Source organism: Tyto alba, unplaced genomic scaffold (assembly GCF_018691265.1).
Source record: "Tyto alba isolate M040663 unplaced genomic scaffold, T.alba_DEE_v4.0 Super-Scaffold_13, whole genome shotgun sequence".
Classification (NCBI taxonomy): domain Eukaryota; kingdom Metazoa; phylum Chordata; class Aves; order Strigiformes; family Tytonidae; genus Tyto; species Tyto alba.
Genome location: NW_024881275.1, coordinates 7,852,270 through 7,870,092, shown reverse-complemented (window position 1 = coordinate 7,870,092; position 17,823 = coordinate 7,852,270). Strand labels below are relative to the sequence as shown.

The window sequence follows — 17,823 nt, the reverse complement described above, 5'->3', positions numbered from 1 at the left end:
GTTAGCAACAACAAATATCTCACTCAAAGGCAAACCTTTCATTTAGGGGTTTTCTCTTCTGCAAGAGGATGTATTTCAGTGCACAGCTCTGTTTAGTCCTTGCTTTCCCAGCAAGGTTATGGTGGCTGGCTGTGTGACATGCAGTGTGCTGGGCTGGACTGCATAGTCTCAGGTATGCCTTCGTCCTACTCCTGAGAATGACAGCTGACCTTTGTCGTAGGCTTGATTCTAGGGAAGGTGAGCAGCTCTCCTTTGTTATTTACAGTGTTAAAAATGAGAAACGCGCTGTTAATATGCCGTGCCTGGTCCTTGATCCATTCTTCACAGTTATATGCCTCAACACGGACACCAACCTCCACACTGAAATAAAAGTTTAAATTAATTATTGAACTACTACAAGAGATGCAGAAGGAGCCCTGAGACATTCTAAAGAGGGCTGCTGTACACTTTCCTGTGTGCAGGAATCCTGACTCAAATGCCTTCTGTAGCATACAAAATACATTACTCAGTCTGGACAGGCACGTTTCAGAAATAAAATAAAAGGTAGCACTAGATAAGTAGCATTAAGAAGAAGAGTGAAAATTGAGCTAAGTAACAAAATGAACACCAGTATGCATACTGTGAGAACAAACAGCAAAACTGAACTGAAGGATGATATTGATTTGACATTCAGAAGAAGCACAGTATGAAAGTAATTCATGCCCTGCTGGCATTCTATGGCGACCATATACACCTACAGAAAAAAAGTGGCATACAGCAGCAATGCTAGGATAACATTTGTCCCACACACAAAATTTGGAGGGGGAATTACTTTAGCTTCTGCCTTCCTGTGGCTTGTCTTGCTATACCTCTTGCAACTTCTGAACATGTCCTCCTGCTGGAACGGGGCTCCACATCTGTTGTGTCACATCCCTGGCATAACCAGAGAGTCTGTTGGCCCAAAACACCACTCCTGTAGGTGGGGAGACAGCCTAGCAGAGAGGTGCTATCCCTTTGCCAAACGTCAGAGGAGAGTCATTCTCTGTAAGGCAAGTACAACAGTAGCCCTAAAGCTGCAGAGGAGATAGTGCATGCAGAGGAGAGAGAAAGAACTATTAGCAGGCAGGTTCTGTGCATGATTGGTCAACAGCCACTACTAAATTCCAGGAGGAGGCTTTTGGTGTGCCAAAATCTATGTTTCACGCTTACAGTGACCATATACTCAACCGAAGATAAAATTTCATCATGGGCTGTAGCCATTTATTCCAAACTGCTACTGGCAAAGACTCACCCCTGAGTACACCTAAACAAACACTGGGAAGAAATATACAAAACAAAGCACAAATTTTGCCAATAAACAGCAACAAATAGAACCCAGATCTGTCAACAATGCCAAGAGAGGAAGATCCTGGCAGTAAGCTGGAGCCTTCTGAAGAATCAAAGCTGTGGGACCAACTCTTCCCTTAAAAATTGCTGAATTCCTGAGTATTATTTACAGTTTGAAGTTGCAGGATTGGGATTTGGTTACAAACTATCATAAAATTGAGAGTGAAAGTCTGAGAATAATTTTTTAAAGCTTCATTGAGAAAAGTAAAAAAAAAAACAACCAACCAAACAAACAAAAACCACATATAGACAGATAGATATAAATATATCCCTCAAAGCTCCATCTGAATAATAATTCATTCAATAATGCAAATCCTACTGATAGCCAAAACTGTGTGAAACACACAGTTGGACTAGTGCTGGAGAAGTCAAGGAAAATAAGCAGATGAGGAGCTTTACCTATTCTGAAATGTATTGTTCACAATTGCATTGAAGACAAGGCGGTCACCCACAACGGATGGTCCCCAGAATTTGAACATATTGACTGATTTCAAGATGGGATATGAGCGACATAGGCGGCTGGAAAAGAAAGCAAGAGAGACAGAACAAATCATACAGTCATGTTAAAGAACCTCCTTTGTTAGGTTTGAAATGAGTAGTGATTAAAGCAACAAGGTTTGCACAACCTAGAAAATAACTATATTACACTAATTTATTCCGTAAACCACTGAAATACAGTTAACATGTTCAGCTACAAGAGCATATAATTCGAGCTTCAAACATAATAATGCCACTTACATCATGCTGTTTCATTTTCAACACACTTTACAAACACCAACTAATTAATTCTCACTGTTTGATATTAACTTCTTTTGGAGCCAGACCATAAATGCCTTACCTACACTGTAACCACTTACTTCACAGAGTTTCATTAATTTCTATATGACTGCATCAGGAGTAGGATATTGCTCAGTATGTAAAAATGCCAGATCATAAAGCCTTTAAACAATTAAAAGAAACCTGAGTAGAAAGGTTGAGCACCAGAATCAGCGTGCAAGCAGTGTCCAACTGTCTATTATTTTTAATATTGGTGCCTTTTTGCTTGTTTGTCAGATGTTTTCTGATAGTGTTATATGAAATAAGAATAAAGAACTACTCATACTGCCATACTCATTGAACTGTCAAATACATAGCAAGTTGGTTGGTTTTTTTTTAATTTGATCTGGTTTACTAAATTATGTGCAGTTAGCTCCTGGTGCTGAGCTGGCAAACTCATCTTTACACATACAAAGGGACAGAAAGATGTTGAACTGATCACTCATCAACTCCAACACAGAACTGTTGGCTAAATTTCAAAAGCTGAGAACGCAAACACACAAATCTCAGTAATTCTGTTCCCTTTGTGTGCACAATGCATCCAATCACCCATCTTTCCCTATTTCAGACGTGATCCTGTACTGTGTTCAATCACATTCAGCCAGGTTCAGATGAGTTGTCCTACTGGATCTTTTTGAAATGCTTGTGAAATAGCCTGTAGCCATCCTGGCAAAATTTTGCTGGCCTAGTACAGAATATTGTCTGTGCCAGGTGAGTACCCTTTCCATGAACATACTAGCAAAGCTGCTCTTCAGACTGCTACAGTGGACAGATACACACCTGATCAAACCCAGATACACTGCTAAAGGAAGTTTTGCAATACTGTGTCATCTACAGCAATGAATTCCAACAACCCACCACTTCTCTGACCTTCACAGATGTTCCAGAAAAAAAATCTGCAGTACAGATACTGCTTCAGGGTTTAAGGAACCGGAATCTAGTTTGCAAGCTTTCCACAGTGGGCAAAAATTAGGTTCCTTCAGCAGTTCTAAATGTAGTCAAAGCCCCACTCTTTACTGAGATCTCTGTGTACCACATGAATAGGGAACAATATACAATAATGCCATTTATTTTTAGACTTTGAAAAAACACACTCTGTCCTCATGCATGTGTGCAGAACTCCTCAGTAAGAACCCCATACGCATATCTGAGAATAGATTTTTCATTGTGCAGTTTTTAAACTTGAAAATACAGCTTTGTAGTGTTCCTAGCTTTTAACTCAACTGCACTCTGCAAACTAATGTACTAGTATTGTTAAACGCACACAATTATCTGTAGCTAATTAATTGACTGGTACATCTTTTTAATAGACTAATAAATTCAAATTACTTTGTAATTTCATTAAGATTAATTTGCTCTTCTGATTGAAAATGCTAAATGGTCATCTTATATACAATGTTCACTTTAAGGATGCAAACACGGTATTACTGAAAATAAGAGAGGAACAAAACAGAAGTTTGGCCAAATATTCAATTTTTCCTGGAAAACTATGTCCTGAATGCTTTTACTGCAAGTGTAAGGAATAAGAAAGTACCGATCTAGTTCAAACTAACATTACTAATATTCAAATGGACTTATTGCTATGTGCAAGAGCTTCACTTCCTGTCCAGTGACAAATGTAAGGGTGGGGAGGAAAGGGGAGAAGGAAGGTGAGTAACCTTTAAAATGTCCCTTAGAAATTTATTTGTCAAGGGTTAGCCCTCCTCTTCTGTTCCTCCATCAGAATTTATGGCCATAGCAACTCTTAACTGGCACCTTCAAAAGTGAGGTCTAATTGTGAGTGGTCTTGCAAAAGGTGTGTAGCAAAACTAGCTATTTCTCAAGCATAAACTACAAAATCTCTGTTCTCAACAAGCCTCTGTCACCCACTATTATTCCTGAAATTTTCAACATGACAAATCATGTTTGACATTCATTAGTTCAAGTAAAATTTTTTTAGTACTCGGTTTTCTGATGTTTTCCTTCTCCTTTTAAACCTAGATGTGACTCTCACTGGGTAAAATTTGTCAAATAAAAACAGGTAAATATTTTGGGCCATGTTATGGCAAAAATCTGAAACAATCCCTTTGAAGCCAATGAAATTACACACTGGGGTAAGGTTAGTGCTTTCTAATGTTACTAAAACAAGCTGTTTATACAACCACTACAGAAAATCTGTTGTTATCTGTACAACTACTGTCGACGAATCAAAACTATATGAATAATGAATGGGGAAGTCATTTAATTATTAAAGTTAAAAAGCAAAAACATATCTAACATCCCTGCAGTGAATTAGGTCACTTGGTATGCAAGGAGAATTCAAACTGAAACTCAAGTGTTGCTTACAAAGAAGCTTTGTACAGCATCCAAGAACAAGGAGAGAGAAAAACAACGGTTTGATTTCAGAGGAAGAGAAATTAAAAGATTATATGTCTAGGGCATACTGACAAGCAATACTAGGCAGTGTCACAAAAATACTTTGCACTTATTACCTGAAGATGTCAGAGGTCTTTAAACCACGAAAAATATTACAACCCATAGGATGTGGGACTCCAAGAGACTGAAGGTTAAGTGACTTACTGAAGGTTATGCATCCATTTTGTGTGCACACCAAGAAAACAGAACCTGTTTCTTCTGATTCTTCTCTGAATTATTCTTTCTTCTGGCATAATATCTGCAGACTAATGTTTAGAAGGCTGTTCATTTCTGGATGTCAGTTGATACAGGGTCAGTATTGGTTTTATCCCTATTTAACAACTAACTCTGCTTTTAGAACACTGCACCAACCACATGGAGGTCAAGTTTCTATTTGTATGTCCAGTGCTGACTTCCTGCAGAGATTCTCAGGAGGATAACATAGCCTCTTTTGCCTTTGGGTCTGCATGTACCAGAAGAAGAATATTTGACACCCATGGTAGTGTAAAATGCTGTGGGAACTGTACCACAGAAATAGTTCAACGGCCTTCTGCAATCCGAGGAGGGAGAAAAGTCACAAAGGTTTGAGTCTGTATTTTTCATAAAATAAATCCCAGTGAAACCCCTTACATTAAAATAACATCCATTTAGAACCACATGCAAACACGAAGATGTAGAAAAGTACCTTGCTGAAATACTTGCCACTGTCTCCATCCAAGCCATGATCTGGCCACCAAAAGTGTTTCCATGATGGTTTGCATGAGGAGGCTGGACAAGCTCAATACTTTGTACATGAGTAAGGTCAGTTGAAACTGCATCTTCCTCTTCAAAATTATCTGAAATGCCACAGCAATGTATGAATGAATTATTTCAGCTAGTAACTCTGGTAGCCAAGAAGAAAATACCCCCCAGTTACTGAAGTGTGTAATTTGCTCCAGACACAATGAAAAGAAGGAAAAAAGCCAGACACATAAGACTTCTTTTCTTTGCAAAGTAAGCAAGAGCCTGGAAATTTGCTCTGTTCTTCCAAGAGATGTAAGAGGTGGGGGATGGTGCATCCCGCAGTCTATCACAGCACAGCGATCCTTCCCAGCCCTCACAATATCCTCTAAAGAAGCTCTTTAACTCAGAAGCAGTTACTGTGAAACTTGGCTAGCTGTGAATGCAGGCAGCCAGCAGCCTCAGCATGTGCTTGTGATTATTCATGGCTGCTATGCATGACCTCTAACGGAAGTTGTCTGAGCAGTTTATCACTTACTCAGATGACTTTCATAGAGTTTGACATCTGAGCATGACACCATATAGTATGGAACATCCCTTTGGTTAGTTGGGGTCAGCTGTTCCAGCCTGCTTGCTAGTGGGGTGGTGTGAGAAGCAGAAAAGGCCTTGATTTTGTGTAAGCGCTGTTCAGCAATAACTAAAGCATCCCTGAATTATCGGCACTATACCCAGCACAAATCCAAAACACAGCCCCATACCAGTTACTATGAAGAAAATTAACTCTATCCCAGACAAAACCAGCACAACCATGTATGATGGGCACCTCTTCAAATGTGTCTAATTAAGGTTACAGCATGACATGATTATTTCATAACCTGTTACAAATCTTGTGATTACCAGAGACAGTATGGAACACAAGAAAGAGAGAAATATGGATCTGAATCAGTAACCACCCTCCATTGTATGACCATTTCCAATTCCACTTTCAGATGTTTAGCCATACATCCTCACTCTAATCTTTGTTTTTTTTCAGGTATGTTTTGCAAGAACAGATTTAAGCATGAGATTATGTCAGTCATTTTAAAAGTCCATATCTGTGCTAGTAGCTACTTGACCTGGGTTGTATTTTTGACCTTTTCCATAATTAATTAACTTTATGATTATGTAAATGTATGAACACATTTGACTAACTTGCACTTTGGAGCTATTTAAGTTGTTGCATAAGATCCACTCAGAAGACAAACTTCACTTTCTGGATAGGACTTGTACCTATTTTGCTACCTGGAAGGCTTTACATGCAATCTTTTCTTCAATCTTTCCTCTATTTTGTTTGTTCTGTCTCCTTAAGAAGGCAAATTAGTGCTAACAATGATAAGATCCTTCGAGGAAGTTTCCAGGCAAGGCAGTGGAAACCAAAATCATTAACCTCTGATTAAAGACAAATCAGTCTTTCATGTATTAAGCTCTTATTACACAGTTACCATGAAGACGAATAACTTGTTTGCTCATAGCAAATAAGTCTCTTCAGTTCTAAACAGGTTTATTAAATTGTTAAGATCAGAATTTATATTTACAACAGGTTTCATCTTTCCTCAGTAAAACCACGTAATGTCTGTTGTTTATACACAGAGTTATGGCTCAGATTTTCCAAATACCCGCATATATCTTAACTGTTGTTAGTAATTCCTTTTGCAGGGGAACACAAAAACTTTTGAGCACAATTGTCTTTAAGAACAGAGGTTACTATCAGAAATAAAGACAAACCTGTTTCTTGGCTCAATTTTTCTAATTGATTAAATTTTTTTTTTTTTTAACCTGTTTGAACCTCTGTGTGATGAAGTTTCTCCTGTTTGTTGGGAATGATCTCACAGCATAAACTTTGCTTTCTTGCAAAGACACAGCCATAACCCTGAGTGAGTTTTATTCTTCTATCTACATTACAACTAGTGTCATAGAACTTTATTACCACATTGCAAAGTTCTATGTGAACTGTTAAACTTTACACATATAACCTACACGAAGATCTGTATTTCATATCTATTTAATGCATGCTTGGCCTTCAATTCTGCATTTTTAGATCTGGAATTTCTGAAAGACAAAGAAATACCACTCTATTAGAATAACTGTCTTGTACATCCCCACAAATGTGGCATACACTTTTCTACATGATACCACAACCTCAAGGAGCTCTACTCAGATGTGTTGTGTGCTTTTTTCCTCCCTTCCAGCTGCCCATAAGCCATTTGTTCCATCTTCTATGCTGACCACAGTAATCACCTTCCTTATTACTCTCCTGCATCAGGTTCTGAAAGACCTGTTCATAGCCCAGTCGGATTCGTCTTCTCTCAATAGCCAGGGTATGCTCCAGGTGGTCTTCTGTAGACAGAATCTTTACAGGTTCTAACTCAATCTATGCAAATGGGAAAAAAAAAAAAAAAGTTCTGAATTCCATAATCATAAAAAAGTCTACTTTGAACTTAAAATTACATCAGCATTTTCTACAACCTTTTGTTATCAACTGTCCAGGATGACAAGTTCTATTAATACAGACAAGCACAGAGTTAAAATTCAAGAGATTCTGCATTACCCTTTCAGAATTATTTTTTAAAACTCAATGACAAAGTGCTTTTAGCTTTTAAATACAAACATCCATGAGAGCATACACAGTTTAAGACAGTTCAAGGAAAAGGAGAAAAAGGAGAAAAAGATCTTAATATGAAGGTTTGAGTATTGAATCTTTATGTCAGAAGAATAATCCAGCTGCATTGATCAGTGGTGTAGTGCACGGGAAAGTGTACACCACGGCCCACTCCAACTCACTACACAAATACCCAGCTCCCTCTTTCACAATTCATTCCATACTCACATAGCCATTCCATCTATCTGAGGACCTATTTTCAAAGAAGCAGTGGTTTTCTGAGGTGAAGGAGAAACACATGAACACCCAGCACCTGGTGCAGCTTCAGACTCTATACATTTATGCCCAAAATGCTATTTGTGCCTAGACACACATGCTTTTCTTGCCAAGATCAGAACTTCTTCTCCCTTAAGAGCAAATTCCCACATATGTCAGTTCAATGACAAACTGAATCCAAACCTGTTCTGGCTTAATAAAATTATTAAATTTAGATAAATACTGCAGAAGTGCCACTAAACAGTTACTGTGTGATTTGTCTACAAGGTCTAGTCTCAGAAACCTTAAAATAATGCACAAGCACTGTAACACAGACAAAATCAACATTTTTTGTCCTGCAGAGCTGCTGCTAATGTTTCTCAGAGTCTTCACTTAAACACCCTTGCAGTCTTCTTGCTTTATTGCTGGCCCTCCTCAAGACCTTCCTAGCTGGTCCAGATAAAGGACTGAGACTGTGAGCTCGCACTTTAGCAACAGTTGTCCAAAAAAGTGGATTTGAAAAAGTTCTTTAATTTCTGCAAGACTTTAATGAATTGAAGGCTCAAACTCCCTCTGGGACATTCTGTCTTAAGATTAGTTTTAGTTAATCATCACCAATTTAATCCTGGAATAAACTCCCTGGAAATTTGGGTAAAAAGTAAATGGGTTGATGCCCTGGATATGATATGAAACCAATAATAAACAACCCTTACTTCATACTATTTTAGTACTTTTAGGCTAACCAATTTAGCCATTAACCTTTTAGAGACAAGCTGGGCTTTTGTTCTGGTAAAACTGTTCTGATTTGCTTCTTATGCAATATATCATTGCAGATAGTGTATCATTGCAGAAGAAAAAGCAGAAATGATTTGCTATATTAATTGCTCATGGGATGACTGCTCTCTGCCAATCTGCAGAGGATGTTAAAAAGGCAGATGCACTGTCACAACACATTCGAGACAGGAAAGGCAGATCTGTGATTCTAGTTACTCATGCTCACGGAAGTAGAATATTATATACAAAGGGAGTTTATTAAAAGTATCTGAAGAATATTTGGCCTTTCTCAAATGAAAACTTTAAAAGAACTGTGCCTGTTTGGCACAGCAATGTGAAGGCCAAACAGTACCATGGATGATTTCTAAATACCTCTGGGGAGCCAAACATTGGGGAAAAGAAAAAACATTGTCATGAAAACTAATTAACATAAATGGCAATAAATTAATTTAGATTGGAAGCCAGCTTAAAAATGTCTTCTGTCTGAATAGTGATGTCTGAACAACCTTCTCAAAAGTGGGAGTGAAGGATAACGAAACCCCATCCCCAACACCCTTGCAGGTTTCAAGATGTATATAGATCAGTTTCTGAAAAGGAGAGAGACCTTGCAGACTCATAGGGATCTCTCTTCCAGTGCTTGTCTCTGTCAATATTGCAGCCCTTTACAAAGACACCAGTTCTACTACTAGCAAATGTGCAAGAGAAAGTGGAAACTATAAAAAAACCCTAATAATTTCAGAGCAAAAATGTGGGGGAAAAAATGTCCATGAAGTCTGGACTCTGTGCTCTTTTCCTATTACTGATCGGAACAAATAGGTATGAACATTTTCCTGTGTTTCACAACCAGAAAAGTGGGGTTATTTCACAGAAAGTCAGTTCCAATAACTTCAAGCATAGAAGAAAACAGAAAGAATACCTTTCGAGCATCAACTGGTTTGGCTACATATGTTGCATATGCCACACTCACAATTTTTTCAACATTAGTCAAAACGTCCTGTACCGTAACTTTGATGCCAACCTATAAGGAAGGAGGCATTGGAGGAAGGAGACAAAAAACCAGTATTTACTTCATTGTCAGTTGAGGTGAGACAAAATGGTGCAGTGTTAATCAAATGAACCATATCCAGTCTGTTAAACCTAAAAAAAAAAAAAGGTAAAAAAACTGCTCTGCTATTACTGATACATCTCTTTACACATAAGAACTTCATAATATTAGCTAAATTAGCTAAGCTCTGAAAAGCTTTTAAGCACCACTGTGTATGTATGTTTAGCATCACCTGTAGAGTAAAATAATAATAATAAAAAAAAAGACACTTAGTTTTATGAATATCTCTTTCCATTTACTTGTGTGCCATTTGGTGTCCCCACCTGAATCTTTCCAAGATGAGAAAAAAGTCTGTATAAATGCATAAAACACACTGAAACACTTGAAGGTGAAACACTGTATTTGATCCTGTGAGACATGCCTGACATGTACCAAAAGCTTCTGATTTTCTTCTAATGTTTAGAACATTTTGGAACACATTCCCTGTAAGATGCATCAGTCCCATTAGTATTAATGAGAATTGGACCTGGGCACAGTGCAGAGAAAATCATCCTTGAACTTTAAGGATCAATTCTGATTTCAAGTATGTGATTGGGTAATGCACTGACTACTTGTTCCAATATGAGGAGTAAGAACATGCATGCACATGAGATAAATATTTTTGTATTGGAAGTTTCAAAACTACTTAAACTCCATCTATTCAGTGGATCCTAACTCTGATCCAAAGACTGCTTAGAGGTCAATAGCTTTGGACTGGACCAACACTACCTATTCCATCCTGTCCATTACATCTGCCAAAGATTTTAAGACTTCAGGGCCCAGTTTCTATTTTGACATGCATTATTTTACAGGAAACATGCAACTATAACAGTCATGAAACCACAGTTTCATTAGGCAGTGTTATTTTTAGATATCTGCACAAAGCTCCTTCTGAAACAAATAAGACTGGACCCATGCTTCATTCCTCTACTTCTCCCACCTATCTTGCATTCTTTAAATATAGTTAGGAATAAGAGTGAGGATCTCTTACCTCCATGCTGGTTTTGAATGGTCTGTTCACCTTAGCTCTGATGGTAATAATTTGTCCAACCCTGTTAAGAAGGATAACATCTTATGGTATGTAATCATGCTGCTTAATAAGGCCTTGAACCTGCCTCTCTGGGTACTCCTAGTAGTAGTGAAGAAAATCTCATTAATCAGTCTGTGTCTTCCACACTGTACTGAAAATGCACTAAAGAAGGTTTAGCACTGTTATTCATCAGTGAGAATTCATTAATGCTCTATAAAGGTTTTTTTCACGCAGAAAACTGCATAAGCTTAATACTAGCATTCCTTCTCCTTGCTGATGTCTGTATGATGTCAGGTGTGCTTCAGGCCCCACATACCTCTCAAGAAATTTTGGCCTATATTCTGCTTTTGCCCAAAGGCACATCTTGCTGTGACTTACACCAAATCACTGAGCATAGCTGCAAAACCATACAAGATACACTCCATGTGAATTCTCTAGCATATAGACACATGCACATGATGAAATAATTCGAGGACAAAAGGTGCTCTTTGACATCTTTGAAGGATGGGGAAAGAGTTCACTTTCCACATTTTGGTCAAAAACAGGGTAGCAGCATGTCCCCTCTCTCCTAAAAGCATACCTCTGAACAACTACTCTTTTCCATTTACCTACATAGAATAGAGTGACATCTCTTTATCTACATAGAATCAGTTTTAAATGAGAAAATAATTTATTTCCTTCTGGAATTTCAAATATATCTGTTATTTGTTGATAACAAGAGTAACCCTCATTTTCAAACCCCTAATATCCTAACACAGGGCAATACTAAAAGGGTGGAAAGACAGCACTTTTCCCTTGAAGATGTCTTACTGAGCAGAGCAGTAAAAGGTCATGATGTGCATGGTAAGTCAGAAACACAGCCAAAATAACTGGGCATCAGGCCACTGCCTTCAGGGAATTTAGGCTGACTTACAGCTGCTAAAGATCAGACCCAGTGGAGGAAAAGTGCAGCTAGCTACATCTGAGACTGCAAAATATAACCCCGACCACCTGAGTACCTATGAAATAGTCATTTACAGCTAATGATTTGGCACAGTTATGACCCCAGTTTATAAAAAAAAATTCTTTATAAATTCTTCCTAATTTAATTAATAGGATTTTGACATTTAAAGGTAAGGCTTTTCTTAAATTCATTCTCTCAATGCCAGAACTTCAAACACTAGAATGGGGTATAGGAAACCTGCTCCTTCACAGTACCAAACAGGAACAACCAACTATAGAGAAACTTTCTCTTTCTTCTTCACATTCAAGAATACAAGTGGAAGCCTTTGAGTAGGTGTCCTGGGCTGAGTGAGTGGTGGGGTTTTTTGGTGGCAGGGGAGGGGGCTATCGGGGCAGCCCCCTGTGAGAAGCTTCTCGAAGCTCCCCCAGCTCCACGTCAGCTCCACTTCTGTTTGGGAAATTGAGCCAATCGGCTGCGCCTGTGCGACAACGTATTTAAGAAGGGACGTGGTGACGGGCAGTGGGACTTGTGAGGAGGAGTCGCTGCAGCTGCGTGAACACCAAGGTCAGTGGAGGAACGGAGGAAGAAAGGAGGGGGGAGGAGTGCCGGAGCAGAGACCCCCCTGTATCCTGTGGTGAGACGGCAGGGCGGCCCCCCCTGCCATCCATGAAGATCTGCGGTGGAGCAGACATTGATTTATGGCCTGTGTTTTTCTCCTGGATGACCAAGGTGCTGTGCCCAAAGAAGGCCGGGGTCTCATGGGAAAAGGCAGCCCCGCTGCTGTAATTCAGCACTGGGAGGATTGCAGCATGTGGGGGAGTCCCACGCCGGAGCAGCTCGGGAAGGGCTGCAGCCGTGGGAGGGAATCCAGTCGGAGGAAGTTAGTGACCCACGATGGAGCAGTGTGGGGAATGCTGAGGCCCGTGGGAGGAATTCATGTTGGAGAAAGTTTGTGGAGGACTGTCTCCTGTGAGAGGGGGACCACGATGGAGCAGGGGGAACAAGTTCCAGAAGCTCCCCCCACTGAAGATGGAGAAAGTGGCAGCACTGCCTGCACCCCCCATTCCCTGCCCCTGCGCCACTGGGGGAGGAGGTAGAGATATCGGGAGCAGAGCTGAGCCCGGGAAGAAGGGAGGGGTGGGGGGAAGGTGTTCTCAAGATGTGGCAATGCTTCTCACTGTCCTACTCTGTTATGTGTTGTTAGTGTCTGTAATAAATGTATGTTCTTTTTTCCCTTCCCCTAACGAGTCTGCCTTTTGCTCATGCCTATAAAGGGTGATTTTCTCCTCCTCCCAGTCCTGTCTCGAACCCCAAGCCTGGCTCTCTGTCCCTTCTCATTGCCAGAAGAGAAGGGAGAGAGAGTGGCTGCATGGTGGTTGGCTGCAGACCAGACTCAAACCACAACAGTAAACCAGGGAAAAACTGGCTACAGGAAAGAATTAAGACCATCTGCATATATACAGCCTTGATTAGTTTTTGAAGAATGTGTTCAGAAGGAGTTTTTCCATCATTTATTGCAAAGAAAAAGCAATTATTAATGTAATATTGTCAAACTGCATAGCTAAGGGAACCACCAGCTCGTTTACAAAAAGGAGATTGTGTTCAGAGCAATAACACAATAGCTATGTTTGAGATTGGAAAAGAAGTTCATGTTACGGTCTCATAAAAAGGCTTTAGAAAGCTTGGAGACAGAACTCAGTCAAGTACCCTGAAACACCTCTTAAGACTCCATCTCTGTCATAAAACTCCCAGGAGGATTACAGTAACACAGCAGTAGAGGTAAAGTCAAGTACAAGGTGAAAAAAGACAAAATATATTAATTAGAAAATCTCTATGATTGAACGCAAGACATGCTGATAGTGTGTGTGAGACCTTCCTTAAAAGAGGGAGAGTTCAGAGTCTCTACAGGTGCTTGCAAGGGTCATCATGGTCCCTCAGATTGTCCATGAGGTCCCAGCAGGGACTGCAGAAGTCTCTACCTCAGGCTTACTGGCAGGGCGCTGTTCTTCGTACAAATACTGTTTATTTGACCTTTGTTAGTGACACCTCCCTGGTGACCTCTCTTCCTCTGTGCAAGACCACTGCATAAGAGAGGTTGAGAGATGTAAGTCTGGGTCTGTCCCCCTTTGAAGAAACTGCAGGGTGGGAACAACAGAACAAAGCTGGACATGATCTTACTAAGCCTGAGACTCCAGTCCCACAGTAAGGCAGGTTTGGACTTCACAGACATTAGACACCCTGATTGACTGACATCTCCCCTTGTGCTCCAAGCACTCTATGCAGCTGGACCCACATTTCATAGTAGAAAATTATAGTCCTCTGTGGTCCATGGCCATATCAGAAAATAAAGATGCTAGAACTGAGATGGTTGGAGTATGACAAGAAAATGTCTTCTTATATACTTTCAGGAGCTGTTTCAAAATGAAATGTTTTACACTGTATCATGTATTCTGACTCTGAACAAACTGATTTATTTAAGCCAAGTGAGATGATCAGCTTGGGCACTGAAATAGATACATAAGGGCAGAAGCCACAGACCACCACGCTTTCACTTCTAACCAGCAGAAAGCTTTTGGAATGTGATTCACATATGGAGCACTAACAAGATTTAAATAAATGTAATTTAAAATCGTATGTTCTTATTACCACTGAGCTGCTGTATATTAAAAGACAAGGAAGAAGGATTTGTTTGTTATCATGGCATAAAAATTAGTTTTGTAATATACAGATTTGTGGAAATCTCTGTTTCCATTTTAACTGAAAAGAAACATGCACAGAAAAGTTAATACTTACAGAACATATGGTAAACTGAGTTAGGTAAATGAAACCTTACAGCAGGTGACTTACAAAATATCTTTTTAATTTACTAGAGTGATATATAAGAGCTCTCTTATTTATGCAAGATGCTTGTATAATCAACAAGATCTGGGAAAATTTAGGACATTATGCAGTAAGCTACAAACAGGATGTTAGGGATGAAACTGAGGATGAAAAATAATTACTGAAACCACTTCACAGTTACTACGTTTGTACCCTATATTCTTGTTAAAAATGAAACATTGGCACCACAAGTGGAAGGAGAACTAGAGACATACTTAGAAACAAATTTGGAAGGAAAAGTATTTACATTATATTTTAGAAGCTCTGTTCTGCTCTCAGAAACAAGACAGAAAATTGCTCTGAAGCTACTGAAGTCTGAAATACTAGGCCTGAAAGAAAAACACTACCCTGACTACATTTATATGACTCTTTGATTACGGTTTTCACAGACAGTATTTTTTCCTAAGGACACTGTTAAGAACACAGAACAATTACAGGCAGGACAAACACTTTAAAAATTTTGTGAAACAAAGAAAAACTCCTGAGTTCTAGATTCAGTATGACCATGTGCACTTCTCTGTTAGCAGTTCTAGTTCTCAACCTACTGGCCACTACTCTAAAAACCTGCTGTTGAGAAGTTTGAGTGGATACTTATTTTACACTTGCGTACTACAAACAGTTTTAAATTGACATCAACTGTATATCTGACAGCCAGTGTTGCTTCGTTCACAGTCAAGACAAATGCATGTGCATTGGTCTGTGTAGCCAGGCCCAACCCATCTAATCAGTCATTAATTTCCAGACTGCAAGGTGTAAAAACACACAAAAACTACAAAGTAATGGCTTTATGTTTCTGTAATAATATGGTTTAGGAATAAATGTGCTATTTCATCTTACAGTGTCTTTTATCCCTTGGAAAATAATGAAAAATGGTTAAAACAAAAATTAAGTCCTGTATTATCATATAGACTCAGTAAATATATAATGATCACAAATGCAAAACATTTCTGTTCTGTTACATGAACGTATTTTTTTTTAAAAAGAGATGGTAAGAAATAAAGAGTACTTGCAACAATAAAAAAAAAAAAATCAAACAATAACTGTTATAGGCATGTATTCCTTATTTAACAGAGATAAGTAATGGCCAAAGATCACCGGACCATAAGTTTTTCACTTGGCACTTAGACTGCCAAATCAAAGTAACTACAGTTTATTTTTGACCTGTGAAATTGATCTGTTTTCTAGGTGGGTCAGGCTATCACAGATAGAAAAGAGCAATTTTGAGACTTAACACTGTGACTCTGGAGAGTTCATTGGCCTGCTATCTCAGATTTTATAATGCCTCTGATTATCTCTGCCAAATAAGATCTCTAGAATGAAAACATTTGACTGTTGTTAACTGGTCTTGTACCTGGCAGCCTCTTCAAACTGTATGTCATCCATAGATGCTGTCACGCAAGACACACCAGCATGTTTCTCAGCTTCAAAAGAGACACATGGACATACAATTACCACATTGCATTTGCTATTCACCTATACACTTTTCATGAGAGACAGAGATGAAGCACAATAGATCCTAGTTCTTCTTTAAATCTCCCTAATGCAAGTTTGCACCGGACCCCTTAGAAAAAAAGAAGCTAAATAAGATTAAAATTAATATTTACCATGAATAAGGGAAACAGCAGGAAATGAGACTATATGATGGTAATGATCCTACTCAGTTTGAAAAGCTCTATTTATGTTTTTTCTCTAAAAATGAACATTCTAGTAAAAGAGCACTAACAAACATGTTGCATGACGAGTCACAAAGTGTTAACAAGCCTACAGAAATCTCAGCAATCTCCCTTAAAACGGGATGTCTGAATATTACCTATGTTAAACCAGTGTGGAAGTTTCATGTCAGCTGAGGATTCTCAGACACAGGAAAAAGATCTACCGGCTTATTAGCATGGTCACAGCAATGGAAAGAAGGTAAGTGCATGTCCTCAGTGTTGTACTAATAACACAGGAATTAAATAAAAACAAATGCAAACAAGATTTAAAATAAATAAAACCCCAATATTTACTTATTGTAAAATATTTTTACCAAAATTTGAACCGTGCTCTTCATCTCCCTAGGATGCATTTGTTTATGAAAAATAATGCACCCTATTTGTATTAATTATGAGAATCAATCTGGAAAAGGCAAACATCTCCTTTACTGTTAATATTTAATAGCCCAATAGTTCTCTTTTTACATCAAGCTATTGTGATTTATTATTCATTTGACCATAGCACATAGTGTTCCAAGTCAGACTCTAAATCTCCACCACACTAGGAGCTATATAAACACAGGGAACCCCTGCTCCAAAAAGTTTCCTGAGTGACAGAGTCAAAAGAGAACACTGGCAGAAAACCTAGAAAACAGTACTGCGCAACAGGCAGGGGTTCTCACTCCCAAGCAGCCCAATATTTTTAGTGAGCATCGCAAGAAAAAGCTTGGGGGAATTGGAGGATAGTGCACGAGTTCGATCAGTACCTGAGGAGTTCCCTTTGAAAATATGAGGGTTGAAGACATGAAGGCATTTATCAGAAATACAACAAACTATGATGAAAGAGGTCACTGATGACTAAGAGGCTGGAGTCACTACTGTAATACAAGGTGATGAGTAAGAGGGTGATAATCATAAATAGCCTCAAAAGTGAGGATCACACCTAAGGCAGCAGGATATGAAATGAAATCAGGAAGGTGCAAAGCCCAGGACATTTGCAACTGCACCAGCTGGCACTAATGGAGGTGAAAGATGGTAAAGCCAAACAAATTCCTGCCTGGCAGGAAAGATGTTAAAAATCCTTTGTGCGCGGTGGACTGGCCCTGTGACATGAATGACTGCTGCTGCCCTAAGCCTAACCAAGTAAAAGCAATTATGAAAGTGAGCTCCGGTGGCAGATTTGCAGCTGAAGATCATCACTGGTTAGCCGAGGTCCAGGGAGCAAGGACAAAC

General features: G+C 39.1%; 1 protein-coding gene across 2 annotated transcripts in view; it reads right to left on the bottom strand.

Annotated features, from left to right (window-relative positions):
- ACOT12 (acyl-CoA thioesterase 12) overlaps positions 1 to 17,823 on the bottom strand; it is a 32,263-nt gene that overhangs the window by 13,063 nt on the left and 1,377 nt on the right. Inside the window, exons 2-8 of one of the 2 annotated variants that reach the window (XM_042787734.1) lie at positions 16,251 to 16,320; positions 11,038 to 11,098; positions 9,879 to 9,980; positions 7,573 to 7,705; positions 5,261 to 5,411; positions 1,765 to 1,884; positions 210 to 360 (exon numbers count right to left, since the gene is read on the bottom strand). In XM_042787734.1, the coding sequence (XP_042643668.1) occupies positions 210 to 360; positions 1,765 to 1,884; positions 5,261 to 5,411; positions 7,573 to 7,705; positions 9,879 to 9,980; positions 11,038 to 11,098; positions 16,251 to 16,320 (788 nt within the window). Of the gene's footprint in view, positions 1 to 209; positions 361 to 1,764; positions 1,885 to 5,260; positions 5,412 to 7,572; positions 7,706 to 9,878; positions 9,981 to 10,029; positions 10,100 to 11,037; positions 11,099 to 16,250; positions 16,321 to 17,823 lie in introns of those variants that run through there. The other variant, XM_042787735.1, reaches the window with a different exon arrangement.